Source organism: Anticarsia gemmatalis, chromosome 19 (assembly GCF_050436995.1).
Source record: "Anticarsia gemmatalis isolate Benzon Research Colony breed Stoneville strain chromosome 19, ilAntGemm2 primary, whole genome shotgun sequence".
Lineage (NCBI taxonomy): Eukaryota > Metazoa > Arthropoda > Insecta > Lepidoptera > Erebidae > Anticarsia > Anticarsia gemmatalis.
Window position 1 is genome coordinate 1,116,616 of NC_134763.1, and position 16,556 is coordinate 1,133,171.

Genomic DNA, 16,556 nt, shown 5'->3' on the forward strand with positions numbered 1-16,556 from the left:
ATTGGTTTTATTGCGTGACATTAATAACTACTTACAGGCCACCAATTATTTTTTACTGCTAGGAAGTATTAATTACAGAAAAACAAAAATTTAACAACATGTTTTATTAATCATTTATTCAAATGAATTGGTTAAAACTTGGCTTTTTCAATATACGCCAATGCTTGTTGTTTTATTTTGTCACATTGTTCTTGGTCTCCGATCTTCTCTTCAACTTCTATCCACTTCTTGTAGAGGATTTTCATTTTCCGCGCTGGCAACTTCTGTGACGTCATGCGCTCCATCACTTGCCTATGAAAATAAAGAATCCTTTATAAACCAATTTGTATCCATCAAGAAAATTTAGGGAAAGACCCGCACCGACTTCGCGCGGCGTAAACAATTTTTTAATTTAACTCCGTCAAACTATGGCCTACAATTCTCGAGAATAACACTATCTACAAGTGAAAACTGATAATTAGTTATTAAAACAGTAAATTGCGTTTTTATCAGTTAATATGACGTGAAAGGGATGTATTACCTGACATGATCGACATCACCACCCTTGATCAGCATGTCGACGTAAGTGGAGCAGACGTCGACTCTCTGTGGATACACCGCTAGGACTTGTTCGAAGAGCGCCTCGGCACGCTCGCGAGCGCCGTGCGAACGTTCCAGGAGAGCGAACTGGACTAACACTGTCACATCTGTGAGGGGAAAGGTAATATTAGCTATATGTAAGTATGTTTGAAAAGGACAAACATTTAATTTAATATTATATGTGTAAAAATAAATTCGTCTGTCTACTTTCGGCTAAGCGGTTAAAACGATTTCGAGAAATATGGATATTTCGGGAGTTAACAAAATGTTAGATTCCTTGTCTTATTAGAGAAAGTAGTAGAAATACATAGACCGGAGCCGTAGGGAAAAGGTTAGTTTAGAATATAAGGACCTATCATCTGATAAATCACTGCGCTTAATATTGTTTACAATCATAAACATAAAACTTCAACTTACGTTCTTTCTTCTCGAGTACAGCAATTGCTTTTTGCATCACCTGTTCAAAACAAAAACATAAGATTTAATTATTTCCTGTCAAATCATACTCTGACATCATAATTATTACATTCATGTTTAAAGGTCTCCCTCATAACATATATGCTCTCCAACTCTATCAAGATCTGTAGAAGAAAATAATACGCACCTGCCGAGCCTTATCCACTAATCCAAGCTTGAAGCACGCGCTGCCACACATGATGTAGGTACTTGGGTCCCGTTTGTACTTCCTCATCATAAGGTCCACCAGCGCAACCAACTCTTGGTGCTTACTCGTCTCTACGTAAATATCTAATAGTTTGGAGTGCACTTTAAACGGCTCATTTATTTGTAGGGCTTCTTCTAACGCCTTTTGTTGCGATTCCTGTGTAACACAAAAAAAGTAAAATATAATATTTAGATACATTAATAGATAAATATATAAATGAATGTCTTATATCATGTCAGGCTAAAGTTTAAGTTAGTAAAAAACATATTAAAAAAACTACCATTTTAGTAGAAATTTATAACGTGTCGTTTATACAATTTTGCTAACGGCGGGATTTTTGGTGCATAGATAATATTATGAATGATAAAACTAAATATAAAATAATTGAATTTTATAATGTTTTTAAACGTATCTTTAATCATTTAATCTAATCTCTTTGCTGAATAATCTTGTACACAGCTAATACCCGAGCAAAATTCAAAAGCTTTGGCCGTAATCCCTTATCGGCTTACTCATAGCGTATAAAAATATGTATAGTTTTGTCTCTGCCAATACAACATTTAGTTGTACAATCGCGCAGTCTGCAAAAGTTCACGTGTTGTGTTTCGCTACATATTTGTGTTAAATTTGGATTCTCACTGTGTTTAATGTAAGTATTTATTGTTATTAGGTATATGTACTTTAAACTTTTCTACCAAAATAATGATATGGATTAGGTTTCATTTAGGTAAAGTTTAAGTTAACATTTTGAGGTCGACATTGCTATGAAACATGAATCATGAAAGTTCGTGACAATGTTTGTTACTTATTATCGTAAAAACGCACAGATTTTGATGAAATGTGGCAGACAGACAGTCTAAAATAATCTGGATTAATTGATAATGTTTATCAAAGGATATTCAACTACGCGAATTTGTAAATATACGAAATGTAGACTAACTAAATTAGGGCGTATTTACTTTAAACTAGGTACTTTTATACAGTGTTAGGTATTCAGTGACTTCAAGTGTAGAGCTTTGAATGAAACATGACTCTGTTCAGCGAATAATAAACAATATGGCGCTGGATTGATTCGCGACATGTGATTTAATTTATGCATTTAACACATGATAATTTAACTGCTATTTAAAATACGATAGATTGTAAGTATATATGGACGTTTGTTACTCTTTCAGGCGATAACTGTTGAAACTTTTTATTGAAATTTAACGCAGTGTAGTTTTTATAACTTTAATTTACTAAAGAGGTCTTAGAATATGACGGACTTTTACTCACAAAAGGTTCGTGAATTTTAAGTATTTATATTTGGGTTTTCACGTTTAAATATTATTATATATTTTTAATAAATCATTGTGTAGTTCATCACAGGACAGATAAATACTATCGGTTTTGTGTAGGTATTTACTCCCAAAATATGGAATCGTATATGTAGACAGCGTATTGCAGTACCTGATACATGGTTATTTATAAACAAACGTAACACATTTTATATCCAGGAACCGAAACTGGGTTCTGTTTTCAAGAACCAAGTTTAATGTTATAAAATTAAAGAAGGAGCTTATAATTTTGCAATTATTTAGCTGATGCATGCGACTTCATCCGCGAGATACCCAGAAGTAAAAAGTATCCTATGTGAATCTAAGTAATAAACTATCTGTGTAAAAATCCATTTAAATCAAGCTTAGGTGTTTGTAACATTACAATATGGATTGTAAATAGAAAATAAGATAGTCTCGATTATTTCATTTCCTCGTCTCACCTAAATACGTAATATGAATGGCGCCTTCTAAGCAGACGGCTAAACATGTCTAAATTACATTTCGGTGCCTATAATATACGAGACGAGAATATTTAATTAAATTGAAATGAACTCGTGACGCCATAACCCGAAACGTGATAAAATTATTAATACGCTATTTCCTCGTATTGTTGCAATTTGCTTATCATTATAGCATTCTCTCCCGTTTATTTGTGTTTGCAAATAATATTGTGTCAAACTAACTAAAGTGCGCGATTCCGCTTACGTATAATTTGTGCAAAAAATATGTTTTAAAAGGTTGATTTTTGAACAACGCCTATGTATGTTAACCTGTTGCCTGCAAATTTATAGCAGTCTAGAGTTTGTTAACATGAACGGTAAATCGCAATTTAACACAATATTAACATGGGGCTAAAATTGTAAGTTATGAAATATGGGTGTTTTTCATACACCCTTTTAACGCGGTCGATGTCGCAAATAGAAGCTAGAGTTTAAAACAGATTTTCGTTTTAGAATTGTAAGTTTAAAGTGCCAATTATTAGGTGCCGCAATATAATACCCTACATCCTACTAATATCATAAATGCGAAAGTTTGTAAGTATGGTATGGATGTTTGTTACTCTTTCACGCAAAAACTACTGAACCGATTACGATGATATTTGGTATGTGGTAAAGACCTAGAATAACACATAGGCTACATTTCATCCCGGAGATCCCGATTGATCGGGTATAACGCGGACGAAGTTGCGGGCGGCCTCTAAAACATTTTTAATTTTAGGCCTTAAGTTCACTACGCTGGCCTAGTGCGTGTTGGAGACTTAGCATGCCCTCATCTATACTAATATAATAAAGCTGAAGAGTTTGTTTGTTTGTTTGTTTGTTTGTTTGTTTGGACGCGCTAATCTCAGGAACTACTGGTCCGATTTGAAAAATTCTTTCAGTGTTAGACAGCCTATTTATCGAGGAAGGCTATAGGCTATATAACATCACGGTCAACTACGGTCATTAGGAGCGGAGTAGCAACGAAAAATGTTACAAAAACGAGGAAAATTTTGACCCATTCTCTTAGGTGACGCAAGCGAAGTTGCGCGGGTCAGCTAGTTAAATGTATAAAACAATTTTTAGGCATGCAAGGTTTCCTCACGATGTTTTCGTTCACCGTTAGAGCAAGTGACAATTATTTCTAATACACACATAACTTCGAAAAGTCACTGGTGTGTTGCCTCAGGTTCGAACCTGCCACCACGGTGGTGGGAGGTGCCAACTTAAACCTGCTATCCCTGCTTTTTTTCATAAAATGAATGTATTTTACAGTACTTTTGTCCCGAAGCGGTGTTCGAAGTTGATGATGGCGAGGCAGACGTTGAGCTTGTCGCACTCCTCGCGGAACGATATGGTGTTCAACGCCTTCCTGGCCACCGAGCGAGCCTTCTCCACCTCCGTCGCCTGTAGGAGTGGTACGTATTAACACTAATACTCTAGTTACATGATACATATATCATTTAAAAATGGCTGACTGACATAGTGATCTATCAACACACAGCCCAATACTAGTATAATTGATCAATCAGTTGAACTTTGATGTTAAGTTGTCTAAATAAAAAAGACTAAGCTGACATGAAAAAATCGACAATGATATAGGTAGATTATACCCTAGGAAAGGATACAATGACCTGCTAGACTATACGGTTACGCCCGTCTTTGTTTATAGTGTCTAAGTGTCTGCATATTACACTCTCTTAACCCTCGCTCTCAGCTCATCTTGGGGCACTGAGAAATTTTTAACAGAAAACTCAGGCACAACTTTTTGACCTGAGCCGAGAGTCGAGACCTCTGCGCCCTCGCCGCTACCATTGCGTCGGGAGATCATGGATTCGATTCCCACGCGGGACAATTATTTGTGCGTACAAATGAATTTTATCGAATCTGATTGTGCTTTGTGTACCGTTTGTAAAAGTCCCCGCGATACAACAGCAATTCTTAGTGCGTGGGAGTTGTCTTTTAAACAAGAAGATATAATATACCTGTAAATGGAAGGCCATATAAGCGATCCACAGCTGGCTGCAGTTAGGGTTGGCGAGCAGAGCCCTCTCGAACTGGTCGCTGGAGCGCGGCGCACTCTCGCTCTCTATCGCACGTCGCTCCATCTCCCTCACGCGCTCCTCCTCCTCCCGCAGCTTGGACAGCTTCTCCGCTACTGACAGCTTCTTGCGCTTCTTCTTGGGTTGGTCTTGTTCCTAAGAAAAATTAAATTACTTATTTAATTTCTTGATTTTTTTATTGTTGATTTAATACTACGCATAGAGCATAGATTCGGGTTATATAAGTTATATATAAAAATATATTATGACTACAGAATTTACAGTTATCCACAAAAATATAATAAAAAATTGTTCGGTTGCACTTTTCCACTAATAAAATTATCCTTAATATAATAAAAATATTCTGATATATATTTTGTGGTTGATACAAAAAAACCATGTCAAATCTATGGTTCATGAATTATTTTAATTTCATACCCGCATATTTATATGCTTATAAAATATAAAAACAAAATCAAAGAATAGTTTTGTTATATTAGTATAATTTAATAACATACCTCATCTTCACTGCTAGAAGAATCTTCTTCGACCACATTCTTCTGCGCGCTATCATCCAAGGACCAGAAGTCTTTCACATCAGCGTCCAAAGCCGGCTCCAAACTTTCAACCACTTTGATATCTACTTTCTTACTAACACTCTTCTTTTCTACTTCTGTGTTCCCTAATTCTTCTTTCTTCTTAGCCTTAGCCTCTTTCTTCTGTTCTTTCAATTTCTCTTTCTCCAATTTCCTTTGCTCTTTAATCAATTCTTTCTGCTTCTCCTTCTCTTCTTTACTCTTCTTTTTATAATCTTCTTTATCGTCTTCACCAAACTCTTTTAACTTCTCTTGTGCCGAACACATTGCTTCTAACAATTTTTCAATTCTGTCTTTCAAAACTAATTTCTCACCATTCATAGCTGTATGAAACTTCTTATTTTCAGCATTTAAACCATTTTCTTCTAACCTAGTTAGTTTTTTATCTATTTTGTCTATTCTTCTCGTTCTATTCTTTATGGTTTTTAATAGAGAAGCTATACGTTTTTTGTAATCTTTTGCTGTGGTACAATCTGATAAGTCTATAAGCCCTAGTTCCTGTGGACTTAGGACTTGGTCACTGTCATATATGTCTGTTTCTATGGCATCACTTTCTTCTGTGTCTTCTTTAACATTCTTCTGTGTATCTTCTTCTTCTGGCTCTTGTTCTAATTTACGCTTTTTAGATTTTTTCTCAATCTTATTCGTATTTAATTCTTCTGTGTCTTCTGATTCACTATTCTTCTTTTTGACATTTTCATTTTCAGATTCTGTTTTTGTACCTTTCTTTTTCTTTTTGGTTCTTTCTTCTTGTTCTAAGTCTGTTTGTGTTTCTTCTTTCTTTGTTTTCTTCTTTTTACTCTTTACTGTTTCTTCTTCGTCAGAGTCTTGTACTTGTTTTATTTCTTTATCTTTTGTGTTTAATTGTTCGTCTTTTTTCACCTTTTTAGAAGGTACCTCGTCTGTGGGTTTTTGTTTACGTTTTTCTGCAGGTTCGCGTTTTTTCTATAAAATGAAATTAAGATATATATTGTGTATCAATAAAGTTGGTGAAAAAATCTCTTTGGCTTCAAGAATCACAAATGAGTACACGGTTCATTAGGTTTCTCTCAGTGAGCTCGTGAGGGACTCAAATATCGAGCATTTTGGATAGAGAAAAGATTTTATTACAAGTTCATACATACTATAATGCGAAAAGACTTTCCCCGATCTAATAAAATAAAATGTAGATATTTTGTAAACGGTATATAATATATGAACTGATATTTTATTAATTTATTATTAGTAGGAACTTACTTGTGGCCAGAACGGTGTGGTAGTGAGACTGCCAGACATCTTCTTGGACGCCGGGTCCACTCTCAATATCGTGCAGTTTACCTGAAAAGATTAGAATTTGTATAAGATCACCATAATACATTGCCCGTGACCACGGTTGATGTAATTCGATCTAAACGTCGGGTAAACAAATAAGGTAACCTAACCTTTAATTTTTAATCGCGTTTTGACCCGTTGCATTATAATATTATCTATAGATTTTTTTCCAATATAGGTCTGTTTGCCTTCATTGTTATGTAGTTTGATATAAAAGAGAGAATGAATTCGTTTTGATTATATTATAAACTAGCTGACTGAACTACGTACCGCCTTACAGTCGAGTCTTTATTCTTAATCTTTTTTCTCTCCTCGTACTTCAAGGAATATCATAAAAAAAAGAAATAGTGATATCGGTTCAACTGCTCCCGAGATTCGCGCTTAGCAACACATTTAGCGATTAGCGAGAGGAGAAGATGAGTATATATGTACTTACAATTTGTCCGACATGGAAGTTGTCGGCGAGGTGGTCGAGCGGCTCCTTGCTGACGTACTGGCGCGACACGTACGCCGTCACGTTGTTGAAGAACGACACCACCACGAACTCACGCACCGTCTGTACACAATACAACATTATTACTAATTAGCTGACCCGCGCAACTTCGCTTGCGTCACCTAAGAGAATGGGTCAAAATTTTCCCCGTTTTTGTAACATTTTTCGTTGCTACTCCGCTCCTAATGACCGTAGCGTGATATTATATAGCCTATAACCTTCATAAGCCTTCCTCAATAAATGGGCTTCTTCTTATCGTATGGTTAGTGGTCAACCTAGTGTCAAAGTTGTTCAAGCCGCCCGAAGGCCTTTGACATGGCTTAACGACTATTATCTTAGTAGACAACAGCCGGGACCGACTTTTTACGTGCCCTCCGAAGCACGGAGACGCCCAGTTCAAATACCACTATGCGGTCACCCATCTATAGAGTGACCGCGCCAAGGGTTGCTTAACTCACAGATCGTTCACCGACCGGTGAGCGCAACTGGCTATGGGCGCCTTAAGAAGAAGAATAAATGGGCTATCTAACACTGAAAGAATTTTTCAAATCAGACCAGTAGTTCCTGAGATTAGCGCGTTCAAACAAACAAACAAACTCTTTAGCTTTATAATATTAGTAATTTAGTATAGATCTAATAGTCTCCCGAATCGAGATGATTTATGACTTGAGACCATCACACTACCCAAAGGAATATGCGGTGAGAGTTAGAGACTCTTAAATTAAGCTAATATTCATTTCTTCATTGACTAAGATATAAGAATTGACTTCTTAAAAGAACTTTTCATAGTACTCGCTATGTTTATCATTTTTATTTATATTTTGAGGACTTGGTACGCATTAGTTAATTAAGGGTTTTTACTATATTTTTTTAAAGATTGCCTAGCTCCTAAAATGTGTTGTCGCAGGGACTTTTATAAACATACGAACAACGGACTTTAAGTGCTTAATTAACTGTATGTGTAAAACAAATAATTGTTGTGTGTATCGAAATCACGACCTCCCTCAGTAGCGGTGTAACCACACCATTAAATCGTGATTATAGTTTATTGTTTGTTTGTTTGTCAACCTAGTGTCAAAGTTGTTCAAGTCGCCCGAGAGGCCTTTGACGTGGCTTAACGACTGTTATCTTAGTAGACAACAGCCGGGACCGACTTTTAACGTGCCCTCCGAAGCACGGAGACGCCCAGTTTAAATACCACTATGCGGTCACCCATCTATGGAATGACCGCGCCAATGGTTGCTTGACCCACAGATCGTTTACCGATCTGTGAGCGCAACTGGCTATGGGCGCCTCATTATATCTATACTAATATAACTAATATTATAAAGCTAAAGAGTTTGTTTGTTTGTTTGTTTGTTTGTTTGAACGCGCTAATCTCAGGAACTACTGGTCCGATTTGAAAAATTCTTTCAGTGTTAGATAGTCCATTTATCGAGGAAGGTTATAGGCTATATATCATCACGCTACTACCAATAGGAGCAGAGTACCAGTGAAAAATGTTACTAAAACGGGGAAAAATTTTAACGCTTATGTAACGCAAGCGAAGTTGCGCGGGTCGGCTAGTATTATAATAAATACAATTCTATTATTATTATAGTTTATAATAAACACAATATTCTTCTAATCTATACCTTAATAACGCCGGTGTACGCTTTCCCGACGAGCGCTCGCTCGTAGGTGTCGAGCACGTCGAGCTCCGGCGCCAGGAGCGAGGGCTTCAGCGTCAGGAACAGCGTCTGTTTGTCCACGTCTAGGGATAACACACGGGCTGTCACCGACTGACCCACCTGGATAAAGAGTTACAATAGGAGATAATTATATACATTTTAAACCCTTTTTTAACCCCCGACGCAAAAAGAGGGTACCTAAACTAACAATTTCAATACAAATAATCTAATTAAGCAAGCAAAGCGACGTATCTTTTTATAATTAATCATGCATTCTTAGGTACTTTAAGATTAAGTTTCTTTTATTATTTTTTACTTTTAAAAGGGAAATTAAGTTCTTGTGTCGGAGGATTTTTTTATATTAGAGTCTACAGCAAAGGATACATATATTGATTGCTTATCTCCTCCAAAAACAGCAGCCCAGACCACACCACGTAACTTATTATTGATTAAATATTTGCATTATTCCTATAGTTAAAAGGCAAAATAAATGTGATTTTAAATCATATCATTTAAAATATCTTATAAGAAACACTTGAAAAGAAAACAGAATTCGTAAAACATTTTCATGGGGAAAGTGCTGAAAAATACTGACGTCACAGTTAGTATAGATTTGTTTACAGCGTTAAATATTTAGAACATACCTTATACTTTTTCTTGCTTAGTTTAGATGTTGATGACTTCTTGGGATCGATGTAAATACCGGTATCGTACAAATGCGCTTGTGACACGTAACCTTAAAAATACAACATTAATTAAATAAAACAATTAATAGTTAAGGTAATAGACTTACACCATACAATATAACTACCAAGCAATTTTAATTTTAATTTACACACCTACAGTTTTAACTACAAACGAATATACATACTTAAAAACACATTTTTCGACCGAAATCAGAATAGCAAACTATTAACAAGAAAAAAGAGGAAGGGGGTGAAGGAGAGAGAAAGAAAGAGAGAGAGAGAGAGAGAGAGAGAGAGAGAGAGAGAGAGAGAGAGAGAGAGAGAGAGCGAGAAAGAGAGAGAGAGAAAGCGTGTGAGAGAGAGCGCGCGCGAGAGAGAGAGAAAGAGATGGTGAGAGGGAGAGAGACATATTTTTTTGGCCTCGACCTAACATCGAACCTTCGTCAATATTTGACCTAAATTAATAAATGATTTGATTTTAATTTAGATTTTTGATTATACACACACATCAGAAACATCACATACTACTAAATAAACACAACTCACCGGTGACTCTTCCGACATTGAGTATAACATGTCCATCGGCGACAGTCTTCACAGTCGCGTGTACGACCTCGCCCGGCGTCAGCTGAGCGAGCGAGAAGTAGCGCTCGCCCACCACGTCGGGCTGGTCCGTCACCGAGTACACGTAGTCCGACAGATTGTAGCACAGCACACGCACTTTGTGCACACTACCTGTTCAAACATCAAACGTAATTTGTTATGTTATTTTACGATAAATTCTTCCTACTCTTATGGGATTAATGCGTGATTTTAAGTGTGAAGTTATCTATAATATGAAACTCAAAGGTGACTGACTGAGTGACTGATTGACTGACATAGTGATCTATCAACGCACAGCCCAAACCACTAGACGGATCGGGCTGAAATTTGGCATGCAGGTAGATGTTATGACGTAGGCATCCGCTAAGAAAGGAAATTCTATCCTAAGTCACTAACCACGCGGACAAAGTCGCAGGCAAAAGCTAGTTTACTAATATATTTAAAATATTCTCCTGTGCCTAACTTTGGAAATATAATGCTTTCTAAAAATAAAATTCGGCTTCGTTTGATTATGGTTTCTATTTCTGATCCTTAGTATCAAATAATAAGGTTAATCTAGATTGTGACTTATCTGTTTATCTTCATTTGAAGATCCTTCATCATTATTCATTATTCATCCAAAATCCCATCATGAATAGCAACGAAACAACATAAGCATTTCGCCCTTTTATTAATTTACATAGGAAAAATAATATTATAATAAACCACTCTTGGTACTGAATAGTCGAAGTGAACTCACCAATGGGATAAGACTTGGCGACCACCTCCTCATCAGTGAGCTCCTCGTCCACCTGGATACGCTTGAGGCTCATGGTGCCGTAACACTCACCGCCCAGCCGGAAGTGGATCGACCTGCCTGTTATCTTCAACACCTAACACAAAATACTTTCATAATTAGTTTAAGTCAGATATTAATTAGACTTCCTTCCATATATTACACTGTGCAGTGGCGTTACAAGAATTGACGTGTTTTTTTGATAATATATACGTGGCCTGACTTCGTCCGGATACAGAACAAATTTATCCCGTTAATTCCGTTCCCGTTGGAATCTTGATCCCATCGATCCCATACAAACATTTTTCCGACAGTTACAAACATGTTAAAAAAGAATTATACATTTCGGTGATTCACTTTCATTTATGATATCACATTTTTATATGGAATTTGATATTTAATTACTACTTTTTCTTTAAAGGTCCATCACCAGCGAAGAAACGCAAGCCAGCAGCGGGCACCATCAAACAAATAAACCAACTCAAAAAATCTATCGACAAAAAGCAAAAGGAAACTAAAAAGAATCTAGCTCAAATAAAGAAAGTCGAGGCTCAAATGAAGGCTCAGGCTAAGAAGCAAATATTGGAGAAGAAAAAACTGCTAGCCTTAGAGGCTAAGGCTAAGAAGCAGGCTCAAATAGAAGCCAGGAAGAGAGCCGCGCCTAAGAAAGTTGTTGTGAAGAAAACACAAGTTGTTAAATATGTTGAGGTGAAATCTCATCACAGTCGTAATTATTATTAAATACTCTCATAATGAGAAAAGACCCTTGCCCAGTGGGATAAAAACTATTGTTTCTTAAGACAGCATTTATAAGAGTCATAATTTGTCGTTTAATATTAATTATTGCATGAATCTATTTTGCATTTAAACTAATATGCGTTTTATTTGAAAAAAAGACATGAATTTTTTTTTTTAATAAAATATATTTGTATTTTTTAATTTCGTGTTTAATTTCTGCTTTCTTAAATTAATATTCGGGGTAAGTAGATAGGGAAGAAAAAGGATTATAATAGACCTAAACATTAATTATAAAATCAGGAGTCACAAGTTATGCTAAGTAGATCATTCAATAATAATTATAATTGGTCATAATTCATCATAAACATGGTTAGTGATCAACCTAGTGACAAAGTTCTCGAAGGCCTTTGTCATTACTTCATGATAACGTGTCCTCCGAAACACGGAGTCGTTCCCCTCACCACCTAACGGCCACCAATATTTGGAATGACCAGGCCATTGTTTGATTAACCCACAGAAAATTTACCATATGCACGCAACAAATAAAATAAATAAATAAATTAGTATCATACCTTGGCATTTTCAACGATGTCTCCGTCTCTTAGTTTCTGCTCCTCATTCAGGTCGGGGTATGTGGTCTCGAAGATGCTCTTCATCGTCAGGAACGGCGTGTTCCGCGTCGGCATCACGTATAGAAGTCTAGCGCGGATCTGTGGACAGACAGATGACAGATGATCGCTACATGGTATAAAGCAAAGTCGCTTCCCGCGTCTGTTCCTATGTCTGTATGTTTGTATGCTCTTTAAAACTACGAAACGGATTTTGATGCGGTTATTTTAATAGATTCAAGAGGAATGTTTATGTGTAAATGTTGTACAGGTTTTTTTTGTAAAATAACTGTTTAAACTGGGCGAAGCAAAAGCCGGCCACTAGCTCAAAATATATTATTATTCATGTATTTTTTTACGTTTTTTGTTTGCAAAAGGATTCTGCAAATTTTCTTTTTAAATTTGAAAAAAAAAAATCTAATAAAAAAGATCTAGCAATATTGTAATATTTATAACACAATGTAATTGCTTACCTTCTGTCCGAGCGCGGGTTTCTTTCCCTTGACAGTGTCGGCGTGTTGCCGCTGAATGTAGGCGGCAGTGTCGCCGAACACCACGCCCTCTATACCGTTGGCTAGAGGCTGCAAGTTCAAATAAATGTTAAGAAAGTGGTAAGTTTCAATGAATCTGACCTTATAGTAACAGTGTGTCATCTTTCAAACTGATCGCACATTTATCGAAGAAGGCTATAGGGTATATATCATTACGCTAAGACCAATAGGAGCTCTGCTCCTACCAGTAAAAAATGTTACAAAAACGGGGAAAATTATAACCCATTCTCTGTCATGTGACGCAAGGGAAGGTACGCGGGTCAGTTAGTCAATTATAGTATTGTTTGCATACCGTTTCAACGGAGAACTCGAGGCTGGAGCCGGGCGGTATGGGCGAGGTGGTCTTCTGGCGCTGGTAGCAGTTCTGCAACGTCGCCAGCTCGTTGGACAACGTCACCACGCCGCCGTCTGACACCGACTTTATAGCGCACCAACTTAGTGCACCAACCGCTAATAAAAGAAGAACAATACTATTAATAAAATGTTTAAAATAATAAAGAATACTTCTTTTTCAACGCCGAATAAATCATTTTGGCTTCAGGCACCTTTATCACAGAGACTGCTAACGGCTAAGGTCGGTAGTGTATGAAACTGCCTCGTTAGCCCTATGACCTTTGTCAGAAAGTGCTCATAACGCAAAATTTTTGTTGACATTTGCCGACGAAAGTGTCGAGAGCATGTTTTGATTTGTCAAGTATAGTCGACCATGGCGGTCAAAGGGCTAGAGGGCTCGGGTTCGAATGTTCTGAGTTTTATTTATTTATTTATTTCAAACTTTATATATAGGGCTTTATAAAGGCGGACTTAATGCCAGGGGCATTTTCTGCCAGTCTACCTTGGGGTGATGCAGAGACTTTTATGAATGTGTTAAAAAAGAGGAAGGTTTTCTGTTGAGAATTACTCAGAAATTTTAAAGTTACGACGTTGCGGTCAATAGACCAGCAAAGATGATTTCTGACCAGAAGGTATTCTAAGGTTTAAAGGCTACTAACCTAATTCCACCTCAGGGTTGGCGTTCTTCTTAGGGAGGAAAGCTCTGACGTCTGGCACTCCGATGTCCATCACATACCCGTGGTCTTCTATCGATGATACCGCCGCTTGTAGTAACGTTCCTGAAAGTTATTGAAAGATTTTAATTATGTTGCCTTTTATAATATTTTGTGTTTATTTAGATGCAAAGTATTTAGAGAATGCTTTATTTCGCAACTGTATATAAATCTTGAACACCATTTATGACGGTGTAAACAAAGTTGTAGGAAATGTGGCGCCATCAACAATGTTAGTCCCATGTAATAGGGGGCGAGTCTATTGCCATATACCAAACATTACCAAACTCTAGGTTGATATTGAAAACGCCTCCTTCTCATAGGGTAGGCAGAGACCAGAGAACACCACTTGGCACATTCCTTACAAACTACCTTATTCTTAAGTACTAGTAATAATAAAACCTGCCTTTATGTAATTCAGCTTGTTTCTTCTGTCCATTCACATGCTGGGGCATCATGGAGAGCATGATGTTCAGCTCCTTCACCTCTAACACCTTGACGGCCACAAACTGGCCCGCACGGAACATTGCACCTAGCTCTATCACTCTGTCTACCTGTGGAGATAAATATAATATTATTTCTATATTTTATTATCATTATAATATAAGTATAAGAATTAAACAGGTCTTTCTGTCTATTATGCTTTTATTTCTGAATCAACATTGGTATAATTTTGAATCAAAATAGTTGCACTGGCAACATATTTTTCGATAAAAAATTACAAATAATATACATGAAATAGAAAAGAAAGATGTCATGTAAATATGTGAGTGTTGTTAACTCAGTCTCAGTTTTTGTTGATTTTCATTGTTTTTGAAAACAAAAAGTTTACAGGCACATACTTTACAGTGAAGAATAGAATGTTTCATTTAAAAACCTATTTTATTTACAAACCCGAGGTGCCTGTGGCCAGTTGTGCCCACCGGTCGGTAAACGATCTGTGGGTTAAGCAAACTTTGGCGCGGCCATTCCATAGATGGGTGACCATAAAGGTATTTTAACAGGGTGTCTCCGTGCTTCGGAGGGCACGTAAAAAGTCGGCCCCAGTTGTTGTCAATTAAGATAACAGTTGTTAAGCCACATCAAAGGAATTTGGGCAGCTTGAACAACTTTGACACTACGTTGATCAATAACCATATGATAAGAAGAACATCATTTACAAACCTTATCATTGACGTAATCTTCGAGCTGCTTGTTATAAGGTTCACTGATATGACAGGCCATGACATTTCCAATCATCCTGCACGGTAGACTGATGATCACTTTTGTGTCCAACACATTCTTCACTCGGCCCAGGATTAATACTCCTTCTTTTATTGTCTGTAACACATGTATGTATTATAGATGAGAGCTATATTTCACAATATTTTGTTTTATTTTTGTTGTGCAGTTTATATGAAACTTTAAAAAGTAAAATACTTCTGGCTTATAATCAGAAACGTAGAGAAATTATTCTATACTATTATTATTTTTATTGTTATTATTGTATAGCGTATATCAGAAAAAAATTGAAGTGTTAGATCCTTAAAATTGCATTTTCTTTCTACAAAAATGTGGAACAGCTGACTTGATTGAATATACTAAGTGTGTGTGAAGTACTAAGTAACACAGTTTTAAACGCTAATACACAAACAAAATTGAACTTTATAGACAAAAATAACGAACCTTATAGCTCAAACCGTACGCGCAATTCTTAAATGATTCATTGATTTCCTTAGTACCCTCGTCCGATAAATACCCATCGTCGCCTTCAGACTTCTTCTTTATCTTCTTTTTCTTCTTGTCACGCTTTTCTGGAGCGCCTAAAAACTATAAAATAATGTGTAAATAACCATTTCTTGAAACAAAAATAAACACCACATTTTTTACTACTTACGTTAGCACTCTGCTTGAAATGTGTTGTTGTCGGCTTTTTTCCTCCACGAGGAAAGTATTCTTCTGTGTCTGCCATAATTATTTTCTTAGTTTAATCTAATAATCACAAAACAACGTAAATCACATATGTTTACGCGTGAGAAATTGAGGTTATCTACGTTTCGTTACTACTTTTGACGTGTTTGACACATGTCAGTGACAATAACTCTTTCTCTCTGTAAACTAAATTGTTTATTTTCAATGTTATGCTGATTTTTGGTGAATAAGTTGTGGTAGTAACTATTCTGTTTTATAATCAAGGCTACCCAAATTTTAAATGCTCCTTGTTTAACGCAAAACTGTTATATTTATCAAGCCAGAAGAACACGATATTTCGATAACCAAACGAAATATAAGAGTTGCTATTTCAGTAACATTATTTCAGTAGATTTACATTAATAACAGATTTTGTTAACAGGAAATATGATTGAAAACATGAATTACCTACCTTAAACTTTATGAATTTGAGGCAGAGTGCCTAA

The 16,556-nt window shown here is 36.4% G+C and overlaps 1 protein-coding gene across 1 annotated transcript; it reads right to left on the minus strand.

Annotated features, from left to right (window-relative positions):
- Window positions 1–89: 89 nt before the first annotated feature.
- Rrp5 (Ribosomal RNA Processing 5) lies at window positions 90–16,194 on the minus strand. Its single transcript, XM_076127125.1, has 21 exons — window positions 16,037–16,194; window positions 15,826–15,969; window positions 15,325–15,480; window positions 14,567–14,714; window positions 14,107–14,226; window positions 13,407–13,564; window positions 13,037–13,144; window positions 12,528–12,665; window positions 11,182–11,314; window positions 10,386–10,574; window positions 9,798–9,889; window positions 9,118–9,273; window positions 7,427–7,546; window positions 6,916–6,996; window positions 5,602–6,624; window positions 5,027–5,239; window positions 4,320–4,448; window positions 1,184–1,399; window positions 997–1,036; window positions 521–686; window positions 90–291 (listed from the first exon to the last, which is right to left on the minus strand). Exons 1-21 carry the CDS (start codon window positions 16,109–16,111, stop codon window positions 132–134), a joined length of 3,765 nt encoding a protein of 1,254 aa, XP_075983240.1. The 5' UTR covers window positions 16,112–16,194; the 3' UTR covers window positions 90–131.
- Window positions 16,195–16,556: the final 362 nt, after the last annotated feature.

Excerpts from the sequence above, each read along its gene's own strand:
- Rrp5 (XM_076127125.1), bottom strand. The coding sequence starts at position 16,111 with ATGGCAGACACAGAAGAATACTTTCCTCGTGGAGGAAAAAAGCCGACA. Across the intron at positions 11,315-12,527 it reads ACATCGTTGAAAATGCCAAG|GTGTTGAAGATAACAGGCAG; the intron begins GTATGATACTAA and ends ATTTTGTGTTAG. Across the intron at positions 6,625-6,915 it reads CCACACCGTTCTGGCCACAA|AAAAAACGCGAACCTGCAGA; the intron begins GTAAGTTCCTAC and ends TTCATTTTATAG.